This window comes from Hyaena hyaena, unplaced genomic scaffold, assembly GCF_003009895.1.
Source record: "Hyaena hyaena isolate Hyena2069 unplaced genomic scaffold, ASM300989v1 scaffold_909, whole genome shotgun sequence".
Lineage (NCBI taxonomy): Eukaryota > Metazoa > Chordata > Mammalia > Carnivora > Hyaenidae > Hyaena > Hyaena hyaena.
This window is the reverse complement of record NW_024081534.1, coordinates 414,924-434,441: the sequence shown is the minus strand read 5'-3', so window position 1 is coordinate 434,441 and position 19,518 is coordinate 414,924. Positions and strand designations below refer to the sequence as shown.

General features: G+C 44.0%; 1 protein-coding gene across 1 annotated transcript in view; it reads right to left on the bottom strand.

The window, feature by feature from the left end:
- NANOGNB (NANOG neighbor homeobox) overlaps positions 1-15,676 on the bottom strand; it is a 44,299-nt gene extending 28,623 nt beyond the window's left edge. Inside the window, exons 1-2 of the mRNA XM_039220639.1 lie at positions 15,557-15,676; positions 3,241-3,322 (exon numbers count right to left, since the gene is read on the bottom strand). Coding sequence (XP_039076570.1) covers positions 3,241-3,322; positions 15,557-15,676 — 202 coding nt within the window. The remainder of the gene's footprint in view (positions 1-3,240; positions 3,323-15,556) is intronic.
- Positions 15,677-19,518: the final 3,842 nt, after the last annotated feature.

The window sequence follows — 19,518 nt, the reverse complement described above, 5'->3', positions numbered from 1 at the left end:
CTGCCTATCTTGAAAATGTAATATCCACAGCCTTTTTTTGGGGGGAGTAATTATAGATCATTCATTCCAATTTTATTTTTATTCTTTTTAATTTTTTTTATAATTTTATTATTTTTACAGATAGCATTTATTTATTTATTTTTAAATGTTTTTCATTTATTTCTAGGAGAGAGAGAGAGACAGTGTGAGCAAGGGAGGGTCAGAGAGAGAGGGAGTCACAGACTGAAACAGGCTCCAGGCTCTGAGCTGGCAGTCAGCACAGAGCCCGACGCGGGGCTCGAATCCACGAACCGCGAGATCATGACCTGAGCGAAAGTCGGACGCTTAACCGACTAAGCCACTCAGGAGCCCCTCATTCCAATTTTAATATGTTCTCTTTTACTTGTGACTTTATATATTTGAGTCGTCTCCCATTTTTTTAAAAAAAAGATTTTATTTTTAAGTAATCTCTACACCCAACATGGGGCTCAAACTCATAACCCTGAAATCAAGAGTCACATGCTTTAGGGACGCCTGAGTGGCTTAGTCGATTAAGCGTCCAACTCTTGATTTCAGCTCGGGTCATGATCTCAGGGTTCGTGAGATTGAGCCCTGCATTGGGCTCTGCAGTAACAGTGTGGAGCTTGCTTGAGGTTCTCTCCCTCCCTCTCTGCCCCTCCCCTGCTTGTTTTCTCTCTCTCTTTCTCTCTCTCTCTCTCAAAATAAATAGACATTTAAAAAAAAAAGAGTCACATGTTCTACCGACTGAGTCAGCTAGGCACCCCTCGTATTTTCTTAGTCTAGCTAAAGGTTTATCAATTTTATTTATCTTTTTTTTTTTTTTAAAAAAAAAAAACAGCTCTCGGGCGCCTGGGTGGCTTAGTCGGTTAAGTGTCCGACTTTCGCTTAGGTCATGATCTCGCGGTTCGTGGGTTCGAGCCCCGCGTCGGGCTCTGTGCTGACTGTCAGCTCAGAGCCTGGAGCCTGTTTCTGAGTCTGTGTCTCCCTCTCTCTCTGACCCTCCCCTGCTCACGCTGTCTCCCTCTCTCCTAGAAATAAATAAAAATATTAAAAAAATAATAATAAAAACAAAAATAAAAACAGCTCTCAGTTTTGTTAATCATTTTTGTTTTTCTGCTATTTCATTTATTTCTGCTCTGGCCCTTGTTGTTTTCATAATCTTTTTATTTAAGAAAATGAAATGAACTTGTGATGTTGAGTTTTAATCTGGAGAAAACGAATCAGATGATCACTCAGGATAAAGAGCTTGTGATGGGTCATGTTGTGACCACTGGTTTACGGAGAGGTGGAAACTGCGTTGATAAGGTCACGTAACGAGTGGAGAAATTGAACCCGATGTAACCATTACACTATACCACCACCTCCTGGTCTGATCTCCAGAAATATTCTTTGGAAGTCAGGATTTTGTCTTTCTTAGCCAAAGCATGAGCCTGATAAGATATCAGAACTCCAGAAAAAGTCTCTATGTTTCCCTGGAGTTATCATGACTTTGATCATCTTTTTGTCCAAAGAGATTATGCAAATAGTCGACCACATAAAAAAAAGAAAAAGTTTTACTCTCATGGCTCAAACTTGGCTACATACTGGTGTCACTGGATGAAAGTCTAAAAATACTGACCCTGAACTCCTTCCCCCGAGACTCGGAAGTAATTGGTTTGCAGTGTGTCCTAGACACCAGGTTTCTGAGTTCCTCAGTGTTGAGGGCCACTGATCCACTTTGATGCTTTTCAAACTTTTATCTGGCACCCAGGGGTTTTGTTAAGACGCAGATGCTGATTCGGGGCTCCTGTCGGTGAAGTGTCCGACTTTGGCTCAGGTCATGATCTCACAGTGTGTGAGTTCGAGCCCTGTGTTAGTTTCTGTGCTGACAGCTCAGAGCTAAGGATTCTGTGTCTCCCTCTCTCTCTGCCCCTCCCCGGCTCGTGCTTTGTCTCGCTCTCCCTCTCTCTTAAAAATACTTAAACATTAAAAGAAAAAGATGCAGATGTTGTATCAGTAGGCATTGAGTGGGACCCAAGAACGTACATTTTTAAAAGTTAATGTCTTTTGGGGCGCCTGGGTGGCTTAGTCGGGTAAGCGTCCGACTTTCGCTTAGGTCATGATCTCGCGGTTCGTGGGTTCAAGCCCCGCGTCGGGCTGTGTGCTGACTGCCAGCTCAGAGCCTGGAGCCTGTTTCAGAGTCTGTGTCTCCCTCTCTCTCTGACCCTCCCCTGTTCATGCTATCTCTCTCTCTCCTAGAAATAAATAAAAATTAAAAAAAAAAAAGTTAATGTCTTTTTTATTTATTTTTTTGAGAGAGAGAGAGACAAACAGCTGTCAGCACAGAGCCCGACGTGGAGCTGGAACCTACGAACCATGAGATCATGACCTGAGCCCAAGTCAGATGCTTAACTGACTGAGTCACCCAGGCGCCCGAAGAATCTGCATTTCTAACAAGCTCCTGTGTGTTACTACTGCTGTTAATTCACCATTTTAGTGTCATGGAGTCTATGCAAGGTGACAAAATGATTTTCCTCTAACCTAAGTAGAGGGGATGGGCAGGAAGCAAGTTGCAGTGTGAAAACTCAGCTAAAACCAACAAAAGGGGTAGGGGAACTCGTGAGGGAAACAGACTGTCAGAGAGGACGTAGGGTGTCAGGAAGTAATGGGCTGCCATCAGAGTTGTGAAATTCTGGGGATTTCAAGGGCTAGGCAAGGGTCTCCTGTTGAAGACCATATATCAGTCCTCCCCATCCCTCCTGCAGATGCAGGCTAGGAAAGAACCGGCAAATCCGGCTACCATTCTGAAATGTTGGCGGAAAGACTTTCTGTTAGAGTACATTTGATCATGGGGGGAGGGGGGACGGGGAGTCTCTCTGGATGGTAGTGTTCACTGTCCTAAGAAATCAGAGTGGGAGATGGGCACAGCCAAAACTGAGCAGAAGACTGTGTGTGTGTGTGGAGGGGGCGTTGGACTTCTGAACAACACATGTAGGACTTTGCTGTGCTGGGAAGCTCACCTATTTTTCTTTTCTTTCTTTAAAAAAATTTTTTTTAAACATTTATTTATTTTTGAGAGGCAGAGAGAGATAGAGCAGGAGCGGGAAGGGTCAGAGAGAGAAGGAGACACAGAATCCGAAGCAGATTCCAGGCTTCGAGCTGTCAGCACAGAGCCCAACGTAAGGCTCAAACCCACGAACTGTGAGATCATGACCTGAGCCGCACTCAACCGACTGAGCCACCCAGGGAGGTGCCCCTCACCTGTTTTTCGGTGTAGCATACCTGCCAGTCCAAGCTCAATTGGGACTAGTCCAACTGACAAGCTAGTCCGGACTCCTGAGGCCTGAAAAGGAGAAGTAAAAGGAAGAAGAGAGCTTTTCTGTACATGATGTTGACACTGAACAGTGAAGGAAAGTCCCAGGAAAAACCTAGTGGTTGATGGTGCCACTTTTGCAACTTAAACGTGGCAAGAAGGCGAGACTGCATCGGAAATTGCTATTGATGAAGTCATCCATCAAGTCCTTCCCGAAGGCCTGTTGTGTGCTCCATGGTCTTCTAGGTCTTCGTGATGCACTCACAGGCGAAGCAGGCCCGGAACAGAACGGGTGGAGCTTACACTCTATTGAGAAAAGGGAGGTGTTTGCGAGACTATGAGATTTTCTCCAGGAAATGGCAAGCCTCGGAACACAGTTAACCCTTAGAAATTGGTGAGGAATTTCTAAGTAATTTTTTAAAAATTGTTTGTTTATTTATTTATTTTGAGAAAGGGCACGAGCAGGGGAAGGGTAGAGAAAGAGGGGGGAGAATCACAAGCAGGCTCCATGCTCGGCACAGAACCCAATGCGGGCCCGATCCCGCGACTGAGAGGTCATGACCTGAGCCAATATCAAAGGTCCGATGCTTACCTGACTGAACCATCCAGGCACCCCGAGAAACTTCTCGGTAATTTTTAAATTTTTTTCTTTTTTCTAGGAGAGAGGAGAGACAGTGTGAGCAGGGGAGGGTCAGAGAGAGAGGGAGTCACAGACTGAAACAGGCTCCAGGCTCTGAGCTAGCTGTCAGCACAGAGCCGGACACGGGGCTCGAACCCAGGAACCGCAAGATCATGACCTGAGCGAAAGTCGGACGCTTAACCGACTAAGCCACCCAGGCGCCCCACTTCTGGGTAATTTTTAAATTAATAGATGGGATTTTTCCCCCCCTAGAAAACTGGCAACAGGGGCACCTGAGTGGCTTAGTCAGTTAAGCATCCGACTTCAACTCAGGTCATGATCTCACAGTTTTTGAATTTGAGCCCCACATGTGACTCTGGGCTGACAGTGCAACCGTGCTTGGGATTCTCCCTCTCTCTGTGCCCCTCCACCACTTGCATTTTTTTCTCTCTCTCTCTCTCTCTCTCAAAATAAATAAATAAACTTTAAAGGAAAAAAACCTCACCATTTTAAATGTGAAATCATGAAAAACATTCATCTCTCTTTTCCATTTTTCCTATTTCTTGCTGATAGTTATCACACACCTTCACTGTGATTACATGTGAATAACAGAGAGGTGTATTTGTTTCAAGACTTAAGCCTTGAGGGGCACCTGGGTGGCTCATTCGGTTTGGGAGAGAGACAGAGACAGAGTGTGAGTGGGGGAGGGGCAGAGAGAGAGGGAAACAGAATCCCAAGCAGGTTCCAGGCTCTGAGCTGTCAGCATGGAGCTCGATGTGGGGCTCGAACTCACGAACCATGAGATCATGACCTAAGCTGAAGTCAGATGCTTAACTGACTGAGCCACCCAGGTGCCCCATTTTTTTTTAAGTAATCTCTACATCCAACATGGGGCTGGAACATCATGCCAGATGTCAAGAGTCACACTCTCTACTGACCGAGCCAGCCAGGTGCCCCCCATTTGTTCTAAGGTAGCTCTTAGGGTTGGGTTGGGGTTGTGCTATTCTATGGGACTAATAAGAAAATGCAACCTACTACAATTTTTTTCACTGTACATTGAATTTAGGTAACTTGCAACAATATTGGGTTATTGCCATAAGTATTTAAACAAGCTCAAAAGTCTCTTTTGTTAAAAAAAAATTGTCTCTTAAACACACATCTCCCCCCTAAGCACCATAACACTTTCTCCTTGTAATGCCCAGCTCCTGGGAGTGGTTTCCGCTTAGTCCTCTCCTTCGCAGCCTCCATCATATGTTCTCAATCTTTGTTCAATAAATGTAAGTGCAAACGGCGACATCGTGACCTGAGCCGAAGTTGGACTATCAACCCACTGAGCCACTGGGCGCCCCACTTATATTCCTTTTAATGCAAAATTTCTCAGACCTATTGTATTTGGGCGGCTGTCAAAGTTTATTTACTCCTTTGGTGAGGAATCTCACAAGGAGATAACAGACTCTACCCATTTGCGGTGATTTGGGAAATAAGAAGGTTTATATACTTTAAGTAAGCTTCCCCACTGTGTCCAGATTATTATTGACTGCTGCTGTTTTATCTTTTATAGTCATAAAAACATCATGTTTTTATTACTTGACGTGAATTAAATGTAGGACACAGGCTGGAACTATCTTCCCAGAAATACCATTAGCAGAAATATTAAGGAATGGATCTGAGAAGAAAGCCTCAAGCAAATTGATCGGTGGGTATTTGTCAGTTCCAAGCAGAAAAAGGTTTGCTCCCCTGCCCAGCTTCTTATTTTAGCACAAAGACACCAACACAGTGCCAAGGAGAATTCTGTTCATGGAGTTCCAGAACCTTCCTTTTTTCTCAAACAATCCTCTGTAAGTCGTCTCAGCATTCAGTATAAAACGCAGAACCACCATTTGCTCCTTTCTCAGTCCAAGGACAAGCATTTTCTTTCTCAGTTCTGGTTGTTCAAAAACTCTCTTTGATTTTATTTATTTATTTATTTATTTATTTATTTATTTATTTATTTAGGTTTATTTTTGAGACAGAGAAAGACAGAGCACGAGCAAGGGAGAGGCAGAGAGAGAGAGAGGGAGGAAGACACAGAATCTGAATGAGGTTCCAGGCTCTGAGCTGCCAGCGCAGAGCCCGATGCAGGGCTCCAACCCACGGACCGCGAGATCATGACCTGAGCCGAAGATGGACACTTAGCCAACTGAGCGCCCTGGGTGCCCCTGATTTTAATTTTTTCATGTTGTCCGGTTTTGAGTTTCTCAGAACTGCTTCTTTTTCTGGGTTCAGCTTGGAGATGCAGGTCTTCCTAACAACAACTTGTCAGTGGAAAGAATCTTGGAAATAGAAGAAAATATTCTTCTTCCCCTGAAACTACAGGAGAGGCCGCTATAGTTTGACATCATAAAACTGTCCTTGCTTGAAACATCCCTGCTCCTTTCTAAGGCCAGTGCCTCCTGCTTGGTGCTTGATTGCATCATCTTGGACTGCTCACAGCTATTACTCCGGGAATTCTTACTGCTCTCTGTTGCATCTTCACTCTTTCTCTCTGTACTTGATCTTTCCTGTCAAGTCAAGCACGCAAACACACTACTAACACAGAATTCTAGACCCATCTGGGGATATCTGATAGATCATTAAAGCTCCTTAACCTGTCTTTAAAGAACATCCCAGTTGGTTCTAGAAGACAAAATAATTGAAATTCCTGTTGTTGTTGTTTATTTATTTGAGAGAGAGAGAGAGTGGGAGTGAGGGGCAGAGAGAAAGGAAGACAGAATCCCTTTCAGCTGTGTTGTCAGCACACAGCCCGACGCGGGCCTTCAACCCACAAACCGTGAGATCGTGACCTAAGTTGAAACCAAGAGTCAGATGCTTAACTGACTGAGCTACCCAGGCACCCCAAGAATTGAAATTTTGATGTAACCGTGTTCACAAGAGACTCAGTCTCAAAATTGGGACCCACCCAATAGCTACTGAAGCAGAATCTGCATTTTAGCAAGATCCCTACATGCCAACAAAAGTCTGAGAAGCCCATGGGGCACCTGGGTGGCTTAGTTGGTTAAGCATCCAACCTCAGCTCAGGTCATCTCACAGTTCATGAGTTCGAGCCTTGTGTCCAGCTCTGGGCTGACAGCTCAGAGCCTGGAGTCTGCCTCACATTCTGTGTCTCCCTCTCTCTCTCCTCCTCCCCCATTTGCACTCTGTCTCTAGCCCCCTCTCGAAAATAAAAATAAACATCAAAAATAATTTTTTTTCAAAGTTGGAAAAGCCCCAAACTAGACCAGTGGCTCTCAACACTGGAATCACTTGAGGAGCTTTAAGAAATCCTGATGTCCAGGGCACACCCCAAACCAATTAAATCACATTCTCTGTGGGAGTAGGTGGAGTCTACGGGTCAATATATTTTTTAAGTAGGCTTGACGATGCCCAAGGTGGGCTTGAACTCACAACTCCAAGATCAGGAGTTGCATGCTCTACCAACTGAGCCAGCCAAACACCCCAAGGAGCCCATATTTTTTAAAGTTTGACCAATGTGTAGCCAAATCTGAGAACCATTGGAGTAGGCAGCATCTTCTTTTTCCTGTGTGGTTGACTATCAGTGCAATGTCTTTTAGAGAAAGAGGAACGAAGTCATAGTAATTCCAAGAAAAGATAGAGACCTTTGTTGATATGTTAAATGATATTTCTGGAGATTGGCCCAGAGGATGGCCAACAAGATTCAATCTCAAAAATGAGAAGCTGAAAAACTAAACAAAATGAACTGCTATATACTGTCATAAAACCTAAGTATACAATAAGAAAGATCTTTCCAGGGAAACAGATGACCAGATGACGGCGGGGAGGGTGGGGAGAAGAAAAGGATCTCAGAGTAGCTGGTGGGTTGCAGATGGGAATAAGTACCTATCTCCTAGGGTGGTTTGCAAAGGTTAATAGATGACTATTCTGCCTATGTCTGGTTGCCCAAGAAATGGAGTGTTTCATAGAAGCTGCAGGATACCAGTGATTTTTTAATAACTATTCTAGTTACTGCTTTTTTTTTAATTTTTAGAAAATGTTTATTCATTTTTGAGAGAGAGAGAGTGCTTGTGAGCAGGGAAAGGGCACAGAGAGAGAGACATGGAATCCAAACCAGGCTTCAGGCTCTGAGCTGCCAGCACAGAGCCCGATTTGGGACCCGAACCCACGAACCATGAGATCAGGACCTGAGCCGAAGTCAGACACTTAACCGACTGAGCCACCCAGACGCCCTTCTAGTTACTGCTTCTAACTCATCTGAAATACTAGTTTTAGTGAGCCAGGAAAGAATGAAAAATGAGACTACTCTTCCATCTTGAAGAAGATTGGTTGTGTCTTAGAGCTTGGTCTTGCTTAGAATCCTTGGTCCAGCAGCTCCACCACCCTACCCAGTATCCAGTCTAACACCATGCATGGCATTTGTAACATCCCTTGAGACTCTTTTAATCTAGAGCAGTCTTTTTTTCATGACATTGAAATGCTGAAGAGACAAGATCCTCTAGAATGTCTCATAATTTGGATTTTTCTGATTTACTTCCTCCTGATGTCATGTAACTTTCTCGTATGTTTCCTAAATTTACTAGAAACTGGAAGTTAAGTAATCTTGGTCATAATGTAAAGTAATATTAGTAGCAACAATGTAAAATAATTAATGCGTGGGGCGCCTGGGTGGCTTAGTCAGTTGAGCATCCAACTCTTGATTTCCGCTCAGGTCATGATCTCATGGTTGTGTCATTGAGCCCCACTCTGGGCTCTGTGCTGAATGTGGAGACTGCTTGGGATTTTCTCTTTCCCCTTCTCTCTGCTCCTCCCCCTGCTCTCACCTCCCCCCAATAAATAAAAAAGAAAGACCTAAAAAAAAAAAAGACCTAGAAAATGGCAGCACGTATGATAAGAAGTGTAGGTCTTGATCCTATGGAAAGCCACCTAACCAAGGATGCTGCTTGAATATGAGCAGGAAATACTGTACTTTGTTGAGGAATTCGCTGCAAAGAAGAGCAAAGACAGAGGGCAGTGGCTGATGGTGAAAGTCGTTTTAAGAGAAGGTTTATTTAAAATGGGAGAAATGACAACAATTTTGATGCTCAGGGATATGGATGTAATCCACAGACGGGAAGAAAGCCGGATGAAGGAGGAGAGAGGGGAGACTTTTCTGGCACTGCCACGAGTCAGCAAATGTGCCCAAGCTTCCCTTCTCTCTGAGGTCCTGGCCTCTTAAATTCCCTACTGCACTGAAAGCTCTCTGATACGGAGGCCGAGGGACTGAGTCCGTTAAGGGACTGACTCTTGATTTCAGCTCAGGTCATGACCTCAGGGTCATTAGATTGAGCTCTGAGTCAGGCTCTGTGCTGAGCTCAGTGTCTGCATAAGATTCTCTCTCTTCCTTTCTATCTGCTCCTCCCCAGCGTGCGTGCCCTCTCTCTCTCTCTCTCTCTAAAATAACAAAAAAATTTTTTTGATCTTATAAAAAATAAGAAAGAAAGCTCTCTGATACTTTCAAGTAGCTGTTTTTATGTTTATCCAGCTTTCCAAGTTCTCAGCAGACAGTTGACCTGTCACAAGGCTACTCAGCCACAGTCTAAACCGGAAGTTTCTGCTTCTCATTTTTGAGATTGCGTTTCATTTCCTCATTGGTTCCAAAATCCTGAAACACTCCTGCTTTCCATGAGCCCTGGTACTTCTTCTTTGTGCCAGTCAATAATTTAGTAAAAAGCATTTTATTTATTATTATTCATTTTTAAGGTTTATTTTTGAGAGAGAGAGAGTGTGTATGAGTGGGGAAAAGGTAAAGAGAGAGGGGGACAGAGGCTCTGAAGCTGTCAGCATGGAGCCCGATGCAGGACTCAAACCCACAAACCACAAGAGCATGACCTGAGCTAAAGTCAGCGGCCTAATTGACTGAGCCACCCAGGCTCCAGTAAAAAGCACTCTAAATACCAATGAGATTTTTAAAAATTACATAGATGCTAGAAATGATTGAGAACTAATTTGGGAATGGGGCGCCTGGATGGCTCACTCAGTTAAGCATCCGACGTCAGCTCAGGTCATGATCTCACAGTCCATGGGTTCAAGCCCCAGGTCGGTCTCTGCTGACAGCTCAGAGCCTGGACCCTGCTTCAGATTCTGTGTCTCCCTCTCTCTCTGCCCCTCCCCTGTTCACACTGTCTCTCTCTCTCTCTCTCAGAAATAAATAAAACATTAAAAAAATTTTTTTAAAAATATTTATAGACTATTCACAGCACTAATAAATTGTTAAGTTATGCTACCATAAACTAAATTTCCCCCAAATCAATCAGCTTTCTAGAATCTGACACATTGGACTAACTTAATCACTTTATGTATTGTTGGAAGCAGATTCACAATCACATGATTATAAAGTTGATCGGTAATGTTATACCAACAGAAGTTAAAGTAATTTTAATATAACATTTCTCTTTGTGGTTTTTTTTTCCCCCAGAGTTAAAACTGGGGCCAATAAAGTCTAGATTTTTTCTCAGTTCTATTTCCCACTCTCTTCTGCATTCAGAATGTCATTAAGCCTTCATTACTATTTTCATACTAAGATTCTCTTTTTTTAAAAAAAAATATTTTTAATTTTTTTAATGTTTTATTTATTTTTGAGACAGAGCATGAGAGGGGGAGGGGCAGAGAGAGAGGGAGACACAGAATCTGAAACAGGCTCCAGGCTCTGAGCTGTCAGCACAGAGCCCGACGCGGGGCTCGAACCCATGAACCGTGAGATGATGACCTGAGCTGCAGTTGGACGCTTCACCGACTGAGCCACCCAGGCACCCCTCTCTCTCTCTCTCTCTCTTTTTTTTTTTTAATTTTTTTTTAATGTTTTATTTATTTCTAGGAGAGAGAGAGAGAAGCGTGAGCAGGGAAGGGTCAGAGAGAGAGGGAGTCACAGACTGAAACAGGCTCCAGGCTCTGAGCTGGCAGTCAGCACAGAGCCCGACGCGGGGCTCGAACCCACGAACCGCGAGATCATGACCTAAGCGAAAGTCGGACGCTTAACCGACTGAGCCACCCAGGCGCACCTCTCTCTCTCTTTTTTTAAGTTTACTTATTTATTCTGAGAGAGAGAGAGAGAGGGAGCGCAGAGCAGAGGAGGGGCAGAGAGAGGACAGAAAGGATCCCAAGCAGGCTCCACACTATCAGCGCAGAGCCTCTTGTGGGGCCTGAACTCACAAACAGTGAGATCATGACCTGGGCCGAAATCAAGAGTCAGACGCTTAACTGACTGAGCCACCCAGGTGCCCCTTTCATTTTAAGATTCTCACGTTTTATATTTTTTAACCACCAACTGAAGCTCTTCTGAGTTATTTTCGGTTATTAATCATCTTTCAATTATAAAGGCTTATGCTTTCAGTGCCTTTCAGAGATCAATGCTCTTAGCTAAGTCAAATGATTCAGTGCAGGGAAGCTATCCTTGGCAGAGAAATCATCCCCAACTGCACAAGTTTAATTGCGTTGGTATCTCATTCTTTGAACTACTGGCTCTTTTCTGCTTTGCTTTAATTTTGCCCCTTTTTTCCCCTTTCTCATTGGACTACACCCACCTTCAACAGGAATGTGACTCCTGAATTGGAATTATACAGATCATTCAGGAAAGAGTTCTCTAGATATAGGCTGTGCCAGTGTCACAGCATCATGAGGACCCGCCAGGGACCCATCACCCACGCCTGCAGTTACAATCCCCTACCCCCCGCCACCCCCCACCCCCGTTACAAACTGGTCATTCATCTTGCAGAAGAGTAAAACGGAAGCAGTGTGGGCTGTGCCCACAAAACAGTCTGCAGCGTATTCGCTGCTTCCCATCGTCTGGGGTGTCCCCTTTGACGCTTTTTTCTTTTAAGCTTTTCTTTTTTTTCTTTTAATCTTTTAATATTTATTTACTTTTGAGAGAGAGACAGAGAGACACAGAGTGCAAGTGGGGGAAGGACAGAGAGAGAGGGAGACAGAATCTGAAGCAGCTCCGGGCTCCGAGCTGTCAGCACAGAGCCCGACACGGGGCTCCAACTCAGGAACAGTAAGATCATGAAACCCACTGAGCCACCCAGGCACCCCTCCCCTTTGAAGCTTTATACCTACATGTACTGGGATTCCTCAGCCAGTCAGAGAGAACCTCAAATCTGTGCTTGAGTTTTGGTGGCAGAGTGGGGATTTTAGCTTTAAAATGTTTTACATTTGGGGGGCGTCTGGGTGGCTTAGTCAGTTGAGCATCCGACGTCAGCTCAGGTCATGATCTTGCGGGTCCTGAGTTCGAGCCCCACATCTGGCTCTGTGCTGACAGCTCAGAGCCTGGAGCCTGCTTTGGATTCTGTGTGTGTCTCTCTCTCTGCCCTCCTCCCACTTGCACTCCGCCTCTCTCTCTCTCTCTCTCTCTCTCAAATAAACATTAAAAAAAGTTTTACATCTGGGCGCCTAGGTGGCTCAGTCAGTTAAGTGTCTGACTTCAGCCCAGGTCATGATCTCAGTTTGTGAGTGTGAGTCCCACTTCAAAGCCTGCTTAGGATTCTCTCTCCCTCTCTCTCTACCCCTCCCCCACTCACACACCCTCTCTCCCTCTCTATCTCAAAAATTTAAAAAAATGTTTTACATCTTCTTGTATTTAAATTAATATTCTATTTATTGTGCTTGTAAGTTTTTAAAACTTAGTTTTCTTACAACTTGAATCTCAAGGGGTGCATAGGTGGCTCAGTCAGTTAAGCGTCTGACTCTTGGTTTGGGCTTGGGATTCTCTCTCTGCTCCCGCTGCCCCTCAAAATAAATAAGTAAACTTAAAAAAAAAAAACAGCCTGAATCTCAATGTGCAAGTCATCTTATATTTATAATTTTAATACTTTCTGTGATAAAATTTAACATATTCACTTTCCTTGTTCTTTGATTAATGTTTACTTAGCATTTATTTATTTGGCTTAATTAGCTTTCAAATTATATACTTTAAAGATTCCCTCAGGGAGCCTGGGTGGTTCAGTCAGTTAAGCCTCCGACTTTGGCTCAGGTCATTATCTCTCGGTTTGTGAATTCGAGCCCCGCGTCGGGCTCTGTGCTGACAGCTCAGAGCCTGGAGCCTGCTTTGGATTCTGTGTCTCTCTCTCTCTCACAAAAATAAAATAAACATTAAAAAAATTTTATTAAAAAACTTTTTTAAAAAGATTCCCTCTGGGCGCCTGGGTGGCTCAGTCAGCTGAGCGTCCAACTTCAGTTCAGGTCATGATCTCACGGTTCGTGGGTTCGAGCCCCGCGTCGGGCTCTGTGCTGACTGCCAGCCTGGAGCCTGCTTCAGATTCTGTCCTTCTCCTGCTCATGCTGTCTCTCTCTCTCTCAGAAATAAATAGAAACACTGGAAAATTTTAAAAAATAAAAATAAAAAAAATTCCCTCAACCTTTAACTCTATTTATAATTTTAATTAAAATTTCCTAAATAAAAAAAGGATCAGTATTTCTGATTTTCGCTTCTGCCTCAGGCTCCAATATGGCTCTGCTCAGAGCTGTTACTGATCCTGTCTTTATTTAAAATTTTTATATTTTGTTCATTGTGGATTTTTGCATTAATTTTGATCTTTAAAAATAATCCTTGTTTTTATTTTTTCTTTAAAGATTTTACTTTTTAAGTCATCTCTATACCCAGCATGGAGCTCAAACTCACAACCCCTAGATCAAGGGGCACAGGCTCTAGGGGCGCTTGGGTGGCTCATTGGTTAAGAATCCAACTTCAGGGGCGCCTGGGTGGCTTAGTCGGTTAAGCGTCCGACTTTCGCTTAGGTCATGATCTCGCGGTTCGTGGGTTCTCGCGGTTCGTGGGTTCGAGCCCCGCGTCGTGCTCTATGCTGACTGCCAGCTCAGAGCCTGGAGCCTCTTTCAGTCTGTGACTCCCTCTCTCTCTGACCCTCCCCTGTTCATGCTGTCTCTCTCTCTCTCTCCTAGAAATAAATAAAACATTAAAAAAAATTAAAAAAAAAAAGAATCCAACTTCAGCTGGGGTCGTGATCCCAGTTTGTGGGTTTGCGCCCCACATCAGGCTCTCTGCTGTCAGCATGGAGCCTGCTTCACATCCTCTGTCCCCCCCTCTCTCTGCCCCTCCCCTGCTTGCACTCTCTTCTCTCTCTCAAAAAATAAAATAAATAAGCATTATATGCATAAAAAAAAAGTCACAAGCTCTACTGACTGAGCCAGCCAGGCACACCTAAAAATAACCTTTTAAAACCTTCATCTGGAATACCTAGGTTTAAGTGCCTTCTCCATATGCCTTGCCCCTTCCTACTCCTAGGTACCAGTAACCCCCACTCCCATATGTACCCCAAAAGTCTCCAGACATTGCCCAGTGACGGGGGCCGGGAGGGGAACTGCCGCTGGTTGAGAAGCACTCTGTAATGGTATTAGGTATCACTCCTCTGGCTCACGCTGTACCCTGTACCCGAGTCTCTCTCTCTGGAATTCTGATTCCCTCAACAGTCCACTCTACGCCTCCCTTTCATCCAGATCAACCAGGTTTTGATCACTACAAACTGCTTCACGATCTGGTCCCGGGATTAGAAAAGGTGGATACATTTCTCAGCTGCCGGAAGATGGTATCTGAAGAATGGACAAACCCTTCCTGGTTTCTAAGAAAGAGAATTCGTGGCAGAGTCTACTAATCGCAGAAGCAGTTGAGATGAGATTGTGTGATATCATGTCCCCAATCTGGACAAGAGAGTGTTGCCACAGCCCATTTCCTGACTTCCAAACACAGGTTTTAGAGGTTGTCTCAGAAAATTAATTTGGGTTGCATAACTTTCAACAGTCTGATCTGGATTTAGTTATGTGACTTAAGTCAAATGTTCAGGTTTTCTTTTTTTTTTCAAGTTTACTTATTTATTTGGAGAGAGAGAGGGACGGAGAGTGGGAGCTAGGGAGGCGCAGAGAGAGAAGAGAGAGAATCCCAACCAGGCTCTGCGATGTCATTGTGGAGCCCGACTCCTGGCTTGAGCTCACGAATCTAACCGTGAGATCATGACCTGAGCTGAAAACAAGTCATATGCTTAACAGACTGAGCCATCCAGGTGCCCCAAACGTTCAGGTTTTCCAAGACTTAATTTTCAGAGGCACATCTGTATAATGGGCACGGTGATATTTACTGCACAAAGTATTGCATATGAGAAGGTGACCTAATTTTTAAAATCTTTTCTGGACTTACCACGAGAAAGTGTCCAATGTCAAATGACTCTTCTAAAAAATAAAAAATTTAAAAAGCTATTATTGTGGTTCTGGTCAGTATCAGAGAACTATAACATCATTGTAAAGTACTGCTTAACGCTTACCAGTAGTGTGTGTGTGTGTTGGGTAAGGGTATTCCTAAAATCAGATCACATACCGCTGTCCTGTTAATAATGAATGAAGAGACAGAATGGATTATAAAAAGGAGAACAAGAACCAAACAAAATAAAACCTGAATGTGTCCTTTAGAACATCTATCTTGACATCTGAGCAGCTCAGACACAGCTCTTTTGATCAGAGGTGATTTTTCTTCTGTTACAGCAGATATGTTGACTCTCTTCTGCACAACGTAGCCCTCATCCCACGATGGGTTGTAGTCCTGCTGAGGGGTGTGGCGGGAACAGTTTTCCTTAATTAAAATGTTGCATTAAAATGTTGCATTTTCACCTGACTGTTTTAGTCTGTCTGCTGGCTCCTTCCGGGCCCCGGACAGGCTCCCTGATGAGCATCACGTTCACGTTTCTCCTGGACAGCAGTGACATCTGGTCTCTAGTTACAGAGGTCTCAGGCATGAAGGCGGCTTCACTTTTAAGTTCTCTCTTCTTTAATTTTTTTAATCTTTGTTTTTGAGAGAAAGAGAGGCAGAGCGGAGGCGGGGGAGGAACAGAGAGAGGGAGGGACGCATAGACTCTGAAGCAGGCTCCAGGCTCCAAGCCGTCAGCACAGAGCCTGAAGGGGGGCTTGAACCCACAGACTGTGAGATCATGACCTGAGCAGAAGTCGGACGCTTAACCAACTGAGCCACCCAGGCGCCCCAAGTTCTCCTTTACTTAACAGAAACCTAAATAAAACCCCTTGTTTCTCCACATTATGTGCAACACACCCCAGCTTCCATGTGCCTGGGAGCTGGACTTAGCAGGACTGAAAGTTCCTACCAGGTTTGACATTACATGTAGGAACTCTGCCACTTTCAATCATGAAAAACCCCTGGCATTTGTCTCTTAAATCTTCACAGGAGAAGGTCTGAAGTGCCATTAGCTGTTTGCCACTAAGCTGTACATGTCTCACTGGCACCACCTGCTGTCAGAAAGAGGAACATCACTTCAGCCTTCGTATTTTAAAAGACCTTGGGACAGAGCAGTCAGCGGCATGGGAGTCTTCTGCCTCCTTCTGGGTCTGTTTCATCAGAACCATCCTGGATTCAGGGCTGAGTGAGTAGCATTTATGGCGCAGTGTTTGTTTATATTTTAAGTCCGCAACTGCTGTTATATTCATAGTACTCCAGGGGCCCCTGGGTGGCTCAGTCAGTCAAGCATCCAACTTTGGATCAGGTCATGATCTCGTGGTTTGTGGGTTTAAGCCTTGCGTGGAGGCTCTGTGCTGACAGCTCAGAGCCTGGAGCCTGCTTCAGATTCTGTGTCTCTCTCTCTCTGCCCTTCCCCGCTCATGCTCCCTCTCTCTCAAAAATAAACATTAAAAAAAATAATACTCCAACCTGGTTTTTCCTTTGTGACACTGTTTTACTTAGAGCCGACTAAAAATACATATAGAACTCTTCAGATTTTTTTTCCTTCTTCAGATGTTATTGGTATGTTGTGGTTTTGTAGGAAATTTTTCATTTTTATATGAGATTCATATTTATCAGGGCAAGGGTTTACATAATCTCTTATTTTTTCAGCTTTATTTTATAACTGCCATACAACATCATGTAAGTGTACGATGTGATGGTTTGCTACATTGTATATATTGCAAAATGTTTATGACAATGAGGTTAGTTACATCTTTCACCTCAAATAATTACCATTTCATTGTTGTTGTTGCTATGGTGAGAACATTAAAGATCTACTCTTAGAGCAAGGATTTCAATACAGCAATACTATATTTGAAGGTTACAAAACAGTTTTGTTAACCATACTCACCATGTTGTACGTTAGATCCCTGAACTCATTCATCTTATGACTGAAAATTTGATCCCTTTGACCAACATCTCCCCATTTTTCTCCCCACCCCCAGCCCCTGGCAAACACTCTTCTACTGTTTCTCAGTTTGATTTTTTAGGTTCCACGGATGAGAGCATCCACTATTTGTCTCTCTCTGACTTATTTCATTTGGCATAATGCCCTCAAGGTCCATCTATGTCGTTGTAAATGACAGATTCCCTCCTTTTTTATGGCTGAATATTATAACATTATACACACACACACACACACACACACACACACACACATCACATTTTCGTTATCCATTCATCCATCTGGGGACACTTAGGTTGCTTCCATGAATACTTCTGCAGTGAACATCGGGGTGCAGATCTTTCTTGGAGAGAGTAATTTTGTTTCCTTCAGATATATACCTGCACAAATGCTGCATCATATAGTCATTCTAACAGGTGTGAGGTTCTCTAACATTTTTAGAGCTTTCGAACTAAAAAGGAATGTCGTGTGTTTTCATTCCGAAAATCAGAATGTGTGCCTTATCTTTTTAAAATAAATAAGTCTTTCCAGAGTTTTATACATTTTTTAAAAGATTTTATTTTGGGGGGCACCTGGGTGGCTCAGTTGGTTAGGCATCTGACTTCGGCTCAGGTCATGACCTCTCAGTTCCTGAGTTTGAGCCACAGCTCAGAGCCTGCTTCAGATTCTGTGTCCCCCTCTCTGTTCCTTCCTCGCTTGCACTCTGTCTCAGTCTCTCTCTATCTCTCTCAAAAATAAATAGATTAAAAAATAAAAAATAAATAAAAGATTTTATTTTTCAAGTAATCTCTACAACCAACACAGGGCTCAGACTTACAACTAGAAGATCAAGAGTCAGCATGCTTGACCGTGTGAGCCAGCCAGGTGCCTCCAGAGTTTAATAAGTGTTATTAGTTCTCTTAAAGAACCAATTTTTGACTCTGTTGTTTTTCTTTATTGTGTTGTCTTGCCATTTCATTAATTTCCTTCTGAATTTTTAAATTAATTAATTTTTAATCTTTTTAAATGTTTATTTATTTTTGTGTGTGAGACAGAGCGCAAGTTGGGGAGAGGCAGAGAGAGAGAGGGAGACACAGAATCTGAAGCAGGCTCCAGGCTCTAAGCTGTCAGCACAGAGCCCATCGTGGGGCTGGAACTCATGAGCCATGAGATTAGGACCGGAGTCAAAGTGGTGCCCCAAATTTATTTGTTTATTGTTTTTAATGTTTATTTATTTTTAGAGGGAGAGAGAATGAGCTCAGGTGGAGCTGAGAGAGAGGGAGACATAGAATCCCAAGAAGGCTCTGAGCTGTTAGCACAGAGCCCAACACTGGGCTTGAACCCACAAACCATGAGATCATGACCTGAGTGAAAGTCAGACACCTTTTTTTTAAAGTAATTTCTACAGCCAGCTGGACCTCGAACCTACAACCCCGAGATCAAGAGTCGCATGCTCCAAGGACTGACTCGGTCAGATGCTCCTGCCTTGTTTTTAAATATACTCAACTGGGAAGCAAAAAACCCCCTCCAGAAATGTAATCAGGTTGCGGGGACAATGCTGCCACCTAGTGGCCCCGTGCAGAAGTTCAGTAAACTTGTAGGAGCACCTGAGGGGCTCAGTCGGTTGAGCGCCTGACTCTTGATCCCTCACCCCTACCCCACTCCGTTCAGGTCACCATCTCATGGTTTGTTGGTTCGAGCCTCTGCATTGGGCTCTGTGTTGATGGTATGGAGCCTGCTTTGGATTCTGTCTCTCTTCTCTCTGCCCCTGCCCTACTTGTTCTCTCTCTCAAAATAAATATATATTTTTAAAGTTTTTTAAAAATTTAAAGAAAAAAAATCCTCTCTCCTACCATGTGACCACAGGCGATGGAGAAGCCAAGCGCCTTCCAGGAGGGGGAGTCTGAATAAGAGCTGCCACATCTGAGGAAGGCGAGCAGGTGTGCAGACGACCCACTCCTGACCGGGGCTGGTTGTGGCCAAACCCAGCGATACAAGAGTCTTCAGGGTCTTGAAATTGGAATGAATCCACTGTAAGTCCTTGAATGAGGCTGGCTTGCAGGACAGGTCTGGTGCCAGCAGCGCAGGAACTTAGCCTTAACAGAGGATATTAAAAGCGGCTGCAGTTAAAAGCTCATTCCCGGGTCTTGAAAGCAGATGGGCTGTTGTGGCGAGGCAGAGAGGAGCCACTGCTCGCCCACCCCCCACCTCTCGGTGCCCCCTCGATGCTCTTAGTGGACTGTCCCTGGGGCTCAAAGCACTTACCTTGAAAAAAAAAAAAAAAAGTATTCAAGGCAGGCCAGAGCCACTTGGATACCACGGCTAGAAATAGTGGCACGGAACTATAGTTCTCTTGTGTTGGCTGTAAGAACTGAGACCATCATTATGAGGGACGGCTGGGGCCCTTGGTGATGCTCCACTCAAAGGGAAATCCTTGGACTGGCACAAGTTTTAAAAAAAGT